This window comes from Neltuma alba, unplaced genomic scaffold (genome assembly GCF_004799145.2).
Source record: "Neltuma alba isolate B1F8T4 unplaced genomic scaffold, ASM479914v2 tig00012505_pilon, whole genome shotgun sequence".
NCBI lineage: Eukaryota > Viridiplantae > Streptophyta > Magnoliopsida > Fabales > Fabaceae > Neltuma > Neltuma alba.
Genome location: NW_021636973.1, coordinates 515252 through 526183, shown reverse-complemented (window position 1 = coordinate 526183; position 10932 = coordinate 515252). Strand labels below are relative to the sequence as shown.

General features: G+C 39.1%; 1 protein-coding gene across 4 annotated transcripts; it reads right to left on the bottom strand.

Annotated features, from left to right (window-relative positions):
• Positions 1 to 8431: 8431 nt before the first annotated feature.
• On the bottom strand, positions 8432 to 10365 carry LOC114727632 (zinc finger CCCH domain-containing protein 20-like). 4 transcript variants are annotated; one of them, XR_003738601.1, is made up of 2 exons: positions 8997 to 10364; positions 8432 to 8626 (listed from the first exon to the last, which is right to left on the bottom strand). XR_003738601.1 is itself a non-coding variant. In XM_028914319.1 (2 exons), exon 1 carries the CDS (start codon positions 10307 to 10309, stop codon positions 9137 to 9139), a length of 1173 nt encoding a protein of 390 aa, XP_028770152.1. In that variant the 5' UTR covers positions 10310 to 10365; the 3' UTR covers positions 8432 to 8626; positions 9130 to 9136. The 4 variants fall into 4 exon arrangements, 2 of the variants coding, with proteins under 2 accessions (XP_028770152.1, XP_028770153.1); XR_003738602.1 differs by having other exon boundaries at positions 8432 to 8620; XM_028914319.1 differs by having other exon boundaries at positions 9130 to 10365.
• Between the last annotated feature and the right edge of the window lie 567 nt (positions 10366 to 10932).

Sequence of the window (10932 nt, the reverse complement as noted above, 5' to 3'; positions counted from 1 at the left end):
TGAGCTGTCACCCGAGGAAGTTCTTAGCTATCTCCTCATTCATGAAGCCCGTCTTACCACTCTTCATTTGCCCTCACCAGTTGATATCTCTGCCAATGCCGTCTATCGCCACTCTGCTTCATCTCCACCTACTTTTCGTAGTCCTTTCCGTGGCCGAGCGTGGTCCTAATACTGGTCACTTCTATGGCAGAGGACGTGGTCGCGCTGGACATGGTAGAGGCAGACCTACTTTTTCCAATTTCTCTCTCCAGCAGCCTCTGACAACTACTGTCATCTTTGCTCCCGTTACGGTCACACTTTTCTCACATGCCAGAATCGTTTTAACCACGCTTATCAAGCTCCTCCACCACCCTCTCTCACCGAAGCCCATCACTCCTACCTCTCCACTATCCCTGACAACAATTGGTATTTTGACATTGGCACCACTCACCATATGACGTCAGATGTTTCTCACCTCAACCTGGCTGCAACACCATATCAAGGTTCTGATCAAGTCACTATGAGTGATGGGTCGTCCGCACCAATTGCACACACAGGCGCTGGCTTGCTTCCTCTTCCTTCCACTGCTCATGGCATCTTCCTGCTCTCTGATCTTCTTCATATTCCTACCCTCTCAAAAAATTTAATCTCTGTTTCTAAATTCTGTTCAGATAACTATGTCTACTTTGAATTTTACTCTTCTCATTTTGTTTTGAAGGACCTGTTCACCAAGCAAACCCTGTTTCAAGGACCAACTAAGCTTCTTCTTTATCCAGCAGCTTCACCTCGTCCTCAGGCGCATTTTGGGATCAAGACTTATGTTGATCAGTGGCATGCACGTCTTGGTCATCCTGCACAAAGAGTAGTCCAGCACGTGTTATCCAAATTCTCTCTACCCATCGAGTCCTCTTCCTTTTCTTCATCTTGTGTGGCATGTAGAACCTCCAAGAGTCATGTACTGCCCCACCCATCATCCTCTCACCGTTCCCCTCACCCCCTTTTTCTTGTTTTTAGTGATGTATGGGGTCCTGCCCCGATTTTGTCTTGCTCTGGCTACCGTTACTATGTATCCTTTGTTGATGATTTTACTAGATTTACCTGGTTCTATCCCTTACATACCAAAGCTGATGTCTCTCAAGCATTTCTCTCATTTCAGAAGCATGTTGAAAATTTATTTAATACTAAAATAAAATTTCTTCAGTCAGATAATGGTGGTGAATATAAAGCTTTACATCACATTCTTCAATCTCAGGGCATTCATCATCGATTAACTTGCCCCTATTCCCACGCTCAAAATGGGTCAGTTGAAAGAAAACATCGCCATATTGTTGAATCTGGATTGGCTCTTCTTCATCACGCCTCTCTTCCTCCACGTTTTTGGGTCCATGCTTTTGCCACCGCTGTCTACCTCATCAACCGGTTACCGTCTGTTTCCCTCCGACACAAATCTCCCTATCAACTCCTTTTTAACCATCATCCTGATTATAAATTTCTGAGAGTTTTTGGATGTGCTTGCTGGCCTAATCTTCGTCCCTATACTAGAAACAAACTTGAACCAAGATCAACTTTATGCATCTTTCTCGGGTATGCCACTGATCACCATGGATATCTCTGTTTTGATCCGAAAATGCATCGCACATACATCTCAAGGGATGTTATTTTTGATGAAACATATTTTCCTGCAGTCCAATCCACGTCCGCTACGGCCCTTTCATCTCCACCATTTACTCTCCCGCCCAACGCCTTTCCTTCTGGACCTAATCCACTTTTCTCAACTTTTGGGCCTCCGTCTTCCTCCTCTAGCAGGCCCAGCTCACCCCCACTTAACCACACTGCTCAGCCGGTCCAGTCTCGGCCTAACTCCACCACTCCTGCTCTACCTGACACTCACTCTCCTTCTGCCTTATCCTCTATTCCACCGTCCCCATCACCCTCAGCTTTTCCTTCTCCCCTGTCTCCTCTCCCGTCGTCTTCTCTCCCTGACACTCCGCCTCCTCCCTCTCCACCTCACCGTATGACCACCCGTTCACAAACACAGTCACTTCGGCCAAAGGTCCACACCGACGGCACGGTACCTTGGCCGCCCCCAAAGTCTCATCATACCTCCCATCTCCCGACTCCCAATGCCTGTCTTTCTGTTCCCGAGGTCCCCTCTTCTATCTCTTCCGCTCTCTCTTCCCCTCAATGGAAGTCTGCCATGGACGTCGAGCTCCATGCCCTCCTTTTCTCCAACACCTGGTCCCTAGTTCCCCGTCCCCCTCATCGCAACATCATCGGTTGTAAATGGGTCTTTAAACAGAAATTTCACTCTAACGGCTCCTTTGATCGGTTAAAGGCTCGTCTTGTTGCCAAGGGCTTTCATCAAGCTCCGGGGATCGACTTCGGTGACACCTTTTCACCAGTAATCAAACCGGTTACCATTCGGCTGCTTCTCTCTCTTGCTATTTCCAAGGGATGGACCATGCGGCAGATTGATGTGCATAATGCTTTCCTTCATGGTGTGCTCGATGAAGAGGTTTATATGGCTCAACCACCCTGCTTCACACACCCGCAATTCCCACATCATGTGTGCAAATTGAACAAGGCAATCTATGGACTCAAGCAAGCGCCGAGGGCATGGTTTTCCAAGCTAAGTTCAGTCTTAACTCGTCTTGGTTTCACACCATGTAAATCTGATACCTCTTTGTTCACTCATATTTCTACTTCTTCGATTCTATATATCCTGGTTTATGTTGATGACATATTGATCATTGGATCCAATCCTGTTGAAGTCACCACTCTGATCACCATTCTGGGTCACTACTTTCCTGTTAAAGATCTTGGTCCTCTACATTATTTTCTTGGCATAGAGACACAGCAAACTCAGCATGGTCTGTTTTTTATCTCAACGGAAGTATATTATTGATTTATTAACCAAACCAAGATGTTGAATTGTAAACCTATGAGGACCCCCATGGCTGCCTCTACCAACTCAATTCCTCTGATGGATCCCCCTTTTCTGATGTTACTCTATACAGAAGCACTGTTGGTAGCCTACAATATTTGTCTTTTACGCGACCTGACTTGTCCTTTGCTGTTAACAAAGTCTGTCAATATCTTCACTCTCCAAAGGACACACACTGGAAGGTTGTCAAGCGTATATTAAGATATCTGCGTCACACTATTGATTCAGGTCTTCACTTAACAAGGTCTTCTTCCTCTTCTCTTCTTGCCTTTGCTGATGCTGATTGGGCTGGATGCCCAGATGACAGACGCTCTACTGGCGGTTTCTGCATCTTCTTTGGTCCAAACTTAGTCTCCTGGAGCTCTAAGAAACAACAAACTATTGCCAGATCGTCCACTGAAGCTGAGTACAGATCACTTGCTCTTGCCACGTGCGACCTCATCTGGATCCAGACATTGTTGAAGGAATTAGGAATTCCTCTGTATAGAGCTCCCACGTTGTGTTGTGATAACATTGGTGCAACTTATTTAGTTGCTAATCCCATCATGCATGCTAGGACTAAACACATTGAACTAGATTATCACTTTGTTCGAGAACGTGTAGCTGCCAAGACCTTGTCTGTCACGTTTCTTTCTTCTAAAGATCAAGTTGCTGATGTCTTTACTAAACCTTTAGATGGACCTCGCTTTGAGTATCTTCGGTCAAGCCTCACTGTTTGCAGACTACTGTTCAGCTTGCGGGAGGCTGTTAGAACAAAGACATCAGCCCAACTACACTCAAAACGTGACCCAATATTAAGAGGCCCAGACTTGCTTCACTAAGGCCTTATTGTAATCTGCTCACTTACCATCCACTTGTATAGCACGTGACACTCATATTTTACTGTCGTTAAATACCACACTGTGTAGTCCTATTCAATTTATTCAATACAGTTTCTTTCAATGATATACCTTTTTTATCTTCTCTCCTTTATCTTCACAGTGGTCACTAAGCTCCTTCTCTTCGATTCTTTCCCCATGGCCGTTGGAAAAACCATTGCTCATCATCGTCTTCATGGTCGCAAATCTAGGATGCCCCGACCTCATATCATTCCTCCCAACCTCTAGTGGCATCCATCGAAGGTCAAACCCAATCTTGCGATCAGAACCCCATTCGACCTTTTGTGATAGAAACTCCTTCCTCCTTGATAAACCCTCATAACTCTGGCTACCATTGAGCGCTGCCCTTCCATCAATCTTCCCCGTTCAAAAATCGCTCTCCTTAGTTGATAAAATCGCTCCACCATATGCCCCAAGCCAAATCCCCACTAACTCACACACCCCACATAGAGCCTCGAGCTCACCAGACCTAAGCCGGAAAATAGATGTCGACGAACGAACACTCTTCCATGGAGAGACCTTGTGATGATGAGGGAAGGGGTTAAAAACCTAGTAGAGCCTCCTCTGCGAAAATGTACTAATGATAAGCTATATCAATACACTTATTACAAATAAAAATGATGCATTGAAGATAATGGTTGATCTATAGTGACTTCAATTTGATCAATGGAATGTGGTGCTGGCAAGGAGAGGGGGAAGAGAAAACTCCTGGATCGGATCGTAGTGGGAAAGAGAAGGAGGTAAGGTGATGGAAGAAAGAGGGCAAGGTCATTTTAGTCTTTTTAATTAAGATTTCATAATTTATATTTATGACCCGGTCTTTAACAGTAAATTTGTTTATTCAAGTACCAAGTATTTTGTTATTTTATATTCTTAAGGGTCTTGTTTTGCGATTTTCTCTCTTTAAAACTTAGGATAATGCTTGAAACAATAATTTTGGTACAATGGATGAAGGAAAGATGGCGCCCCCAAATAGGATGGGGAGTCAAATCTACGCATATCACTATCTTATCTCAAAAGAGCAACAACCTACATGATCTTGTCTGTGGTTATTCTTGTCGTTTTTTAAAATTCTAATTAATTAAAAAATAATTAATAATTCATATAAATAAATATATATAAAATGCCAAAACCTGTTGGCACGTAGCCAACAGCCCTCCCTTTTCTTGGGACCTCTTACATACCCCCTTTGCTTGGAACAAGGTTTCCCTCTCTCCTCCTTGATAGCGACCTTACCGCACCGGACACTGTAAAGAGTTAACAGCACTTTGATTCATTCATCTCTCTCTCTCTCTCTTTGTAATTTCCTTTTTCTATTATTCCCCTTTATTTTTTTAAGCAAAGATTTATCTTATTAGATACAATTTTATTCAAAATACTGCAGAGTACTAAATATAAACACTTCTTTTATGAAAATTCGAACTTTAATTCTTTATATTATAAAGTACAAGCTTCTTTTGTTATACCCAATCATCATAGATTATCTTTTTTTTTCCCTCTTAGATATTTGATTGTTGCCTTGTTCTTCTTTCAAATACCTGTTTTTTTTTTTTTGGGAAAGTAAGATGATTGGCAGATCTAGAAATCAATAAAGCAGGGGAAATTCTAAAACGAATTAAATTTTTTAAATAATAAAATCTTTTTCTCTTTAAGTTTGTCTCAATTATCATTTTGATCTCTAAAATTAATTTTTTATTAATTAAATTCCTAAAGTTTCATAACAATTTTCAAAATAAAATAGCTACTTTTACGGAAAATTAAATCACTAAATCTTCTCCACTCAAAAAAGGGTCATCGTGCCAAATCGCTTTCTGGTTTAGTGGTATAAAGGATATTCTTCTTCTTCTTCTTCTTTTAAATATAGGTATCATTCTACTAAAGACAAGTCTATTTTAGGTGCCATTGAGTATTAAATATGAGTCTCTCTTTGAGTGAAAATTTAAATCTTAATTTACCGCTCTGTGAAAAACTAATCTCTTTCATTAAATCTAACCACGTCAATAGTATATAAAGATATTTTATATGTGAGAAATTGTGGATAGATCCCATTTGTATGTGACCCAAAACTTGATGAATTACCTCACCACAAAAATGTAGTTTAAGAAAATACTATCTTTGATTCTTAATATAAAAATTAGATGATTAATTTAAGTAAATTTTGTCTTTCTAAAAATACATTGCCAATCATGTTTATTAGGTTATTAGGCAGAACTACTATTTGATGAAACATTAAACATATTCAACTACTATAAGAAATGTCTTGAGAAAAAAATAAATATGAGAGACAAAATAGATTAGTGTTTCATATTAAGATCAAATTAAATGTTAAACTAGCTCTTATATTAAAAATAGGATGTAGTATATAATTAATGATGGAGTTTATTTCAGACAGAATTAAAATTTAAGGTGGGTCGCTTGCTAGGTTTTAAATATTGAGGAAGTTATTTATAAATGGTTCAAAGTTAAAAATTGTGTAATATAACCTAATTAAAAAAATGTAATTAAATAATTTAATTTAATTTAATAATATGGCTGAATCTTTGGACGGATACCGTGGAAGATAAGAACAAAAACAGTGATTGGGCCTTGTTTAGTTCCGTCTAGTCCAAGGCAAGCACATATGTTAAAGTTACTATTATAATTATTATTATTTATTATAATTATTATTGTTGTTGTTGTTAATAATTATCATGAACTTCACTTTGATTGATTTTTGAACCCTAACCAAGCTTTCTATTTCAACCATCTCATTTGTGGATTGACTTGTCTCCAAACTTTATCCTGTTTTATTACCGCCGTTGCTTTCATTTTCTCAATTACTTTCATCATTCCATTTCTTTATTAAGAAAATAGAATTAAAAAATTGGTCTTTCATCGCATCATTAAATCCATGTCACTTAATTGAATTGGTCCAAGAAGGAAAAATCCGGGTCACTTGAAAACTTTCACTATTATCCTTTATAATAATCCTACGACTCATTCAAAGTCTATACATCCTTTTGAAGTTTTATCACTACTTTATTTTTTCCTATTTTTTGTCAGATTATTGCTACTGTTGTTAAGTGTTAACCCCAGATTTATTAGTACTCTTCTGATCCCTAATATAAGACCTATTTAATTAATTTGATTAGATTAAAGAAGTTAGGTAAGTTAGTTAATTATAAAAAAATGTGACATATTTTTCCTCAAATACCATAATTATCTTTCTTAATACCTCATCTTCTTCTTCTGTTTAATTATAGTTGAGGGAGTATCCATAAGGATAATTTGAAAAAAATTAATAAATATAAAAAATAGATCTTATATTTAAAATCCAAACTAACTCAATAATTAAACCTTATATTAAGAACCAGAAATTAGATCTCAATCTATGGTATTAAAATCCAATCCAAATCAGTGTTATTTATCTGCCAATTAGTCTCCTGATTAATCCAGTGAAGAGTTTTGAACGAGATGATAGGATTAAATTTTATACTCTCTTTTTGCTCAGTCTGAAAATCATGTCATTTTGAGTTAAAAAAAACAAGGAAAATAACAGGATACTGAATGTGTTTACCCACCTTTTTCGGTTGGATAACATGAGGTATCTAGATGAATGTTCCACTACTTACAAGTTAATGTCCTTTTTTTTACGATTATTTTCAAATAGTATTTATATATTTGTAAATTGTTCAAAAATATCAACCAAAAAACAAAACTAAAGGCTAAATATATTACAACTAAAAAAATCTTTTCCTTTTATTTTTAATAGAGCCTACCTGTGCTTTTTAGATTTATAATTAAATATTATAATGTATTAATATTTTAAAAATAAACTACATAAATATAAAACTTGACATAATAAATATAAATAACCTAACATATATATTCTCTTTCGAAAAAGTCATAACGTTCTACGGAAAGATTTTTCCATCTCCAAAACTTGACTTTAAAGTTATTTAAGCATGACAATCATAAGTACTCTTCTTAGAATTAGGCATAAGATGTAGTATGTAAAAATATTCATACATAATTTAAAAAATAGTACTCATAAATGATGTAATTCCAAATTTCAAATTGAGTTAAAAAAACACAGAAAAAAAATACAGCTCCAGTGATTACCTTAAAAGTCGAGTTAGGTCTCAACATTTTACTAAAAAGATGTCTGCCTCCTAACAAACTTATTTTTTAAAATATTTTTTTAAAATCAAGATAAATTTTTTCGTATAGATCATAAAATCATATATTATAAATTTATTTTTAAAATTATAGCTTTAATTCCGTCCAAACATCTCAAAATCAAATATATACCATTATTCAAATGGCACCTACAGCCTTTTTGCAAATTTCTCACGAGTAAAATCTCGGCATCAAAATTCAAATCTTACAACTATAAACCAGCCTCCTAGTAATTAGATTAAGAGAGTATTTAAATAAAAATCAAACCATTCAAATTAAATCTCGGCAGCAGAATTCAAATCTTAAAATTATAAACCAACTTCTCACAGATTAAATTAACAAAATATTTAAATAAAAATCAAACCATAATATTAAGAATAATTTTATAGTACGTAAAATAAATATGTAAAAAATTTATCCCCGTCCATTACAAAAATTATTTTCAGAAACACACTTTAAAGGATTCCAAGCACCCCTACGTGTTGTTCTCCGGATAAACACGGATGGAAAAAAAAATCCACACGATGACAACACATGTACTGTGGCCGCGCACTCTGCTCTCCGCTCACCCTACAGCCAACCCTTTGGAACAATCCCCCCAAGCCCAAATCCTTCCCCACAAAATGCCAAACACGCCGCCGTTTTTGTCGTTTTTCTTTCACTTACCCTCACATTAATACCAGAGAACACAAATCAACTATAACTCCGATATTACAAAGTTTACATACTAGTAAATTAAAATATAAGTAGTCATAATAAAAAAAAACATATACTAGTTAGTTAAATAAACATAACCCCATCCATCATCAACTACAAGTCTACAACTATACAAAAGCTTCTTGGATACTTTCCAGGAGTCTCCCATAACAATGCTTGACTTGGGTCTCCTACATCTTCAAATAATTTTTTTCCCAGAATTAAAATAAAAAAGAAATTAGGATCATCTTAAGCTCTTAACCCATACCCATCACAATAAAAATAATTACATCCACAGCTTCCAAAATAAAATTAGCCAAAAAAAACAAATTTCTTCTTACCATTCCTCTCTCTGCTTCCGCCTCACTTTCTATCCACACGCAGCGCTGAGAAAATCAGAATAGTACCCACCCAAATAACACGACATGGATGAAAGAAATCAGAAACGCTATGCAAATGAGCCACGTGGCTTACTTCCGGTTCACTTCACCAGCTCCGAAACCCACCCCACATCCGGACCTCCGCCCGATGAACCCGGATCCGACCTGTCCAGCGAGTTCTCTTTGCTCAATCTCTCGAACATCTTTGCCCTTATGTTCTTTCCGGACTCGACCCGTTCCATCACCGGCTCCTCCGCACAGCTCTGATCCCAGAGATCAAAATAGCTGCCGCCGGCGCGAGTTGGCGCCTGTGTAGGGGTGGTGGGGAGGCTGCAGAATCCGGGACGGAGCATAGATCCTCTCGGAGACCCGAAGCAGGGAGACCCCAGAGGAACATTCCAAGAAGAGGATAAGGACAAAGACTTGGCCTTGCCAAGCTGCAAATTACGCAGAGAAGCCGCCATCTCATTGATGGAGCTCGTACAAACAGACCGGCTAGACTGTGCCATCGGAGACACAGGAGGAGACTCCGTCGGGGAGCTAGCAGAAGGTGAAATCGAAGACGGAGACGATATGAAAGGCAGAGTTTTAGCGCAGGAAGATTCAATCACCTGCCTGAACGGAGAGCCGTCGTATGAATCTACAGAGTTACCACTCCTTGGACTCTGCTGAGGCAGAATCCTCAGTTGCTCCGGCGTGTGAGCAAAAAAGCACACCCTTCTCCTGCAGCTCGTACCGTCCTTACACGGCTGCGTACGATAACGAAACGGGTGAAGCCAGCACTCAAATACTCCATGCGCGAACTCACAAGCATCGCCCTTCTTACAGCTCCCTTTGCGAAAATCAGGGCATGCAGTGCCGGAATAGTGATACTTCCTCGGGTCTCTCCGGCGAGCCTTCTCTCCCGGATGAGCATAAGGGCATTCCGTCCAGTCATGTGACCTGCCACGTGCGCACCTTCTCACCTTGAACTCGTACATACGGAAATGATCGCAGGAATAGGCATCGACAGGAGCATCGGAATCCCGACCCGCAACATCAGAGTCGGAGTCGATGTCGGCATCGTTGGATGGGAGATAACGCTGCAGCGCCGACAGGGCATCCTGTAGGTAAAACGGCGAGTAATCGCCGGTGCTGGCATTACCATCTGAGTCGACGGAGACACCACTGACCGGGTAAGGAGAACAGATATCAGAGGTCAAATCATCGAGGTGGAGGGGCCAAGGAGGAACGTTAACCGTTGGATTAGCGTGATGGGACTCACCGAGCATCATAGCTTTCGATTACTTTGGTGAATTTTTGGATGCTTACAGAAACTCCGGCATGGTTTGGGTCACTTATAAACTGCAAGGAGGAGGAGGTTATAACCGTGGTTAGGTTAGCCGATAACCGGGGTTAAATTAAAAACCAATGAACTACATTTATCACTGCGGTTAAAGTAAGGGAATTTCCATGGTCACGGTAACCATAAGTCACAGGTGGCGTCTTCGTTAGCCACGTGGCTTAAAAGATAAAGATCATCTTGCTGTGGGACCCATATGTCCACGCGGCCCCCTCCCACTGGATGGCTCACCACCACGCTGTGACCTGTGACCGCCTTGACGCCCCTGGTGTTTAGGAAGAGGGATGCGGCATCGGAGCGCGTGAAATGCCACGACAAATAAAAGTTTAGTCCTTATCAACCCATTGGCCATCAACGAAAATTAGTTCAGTGGATACAGGATAATTTTTTATTTTTTATTTTTTATTTTTTAAAAAAAATTCGGTCTCATCAGATTTTTCCCCCCTAAATATAGATTAGTACGTAAGAATATTTCTTTTATAAGATAAGCCTCTGATTAATATTATGCATGGGAAAATTATATTTAAAATATATATTTAATTAATTTAAACAATA

Excerpts from the sequence above, each read along its gene's own strand:
- LOC114727632 (XM_028914319.1), bottom strand. The coding sequence starts at position 10,309 with ATGATGCTCGGTGAGTCCCATCACGCTAATCCAACGGTTAACGTTCCT.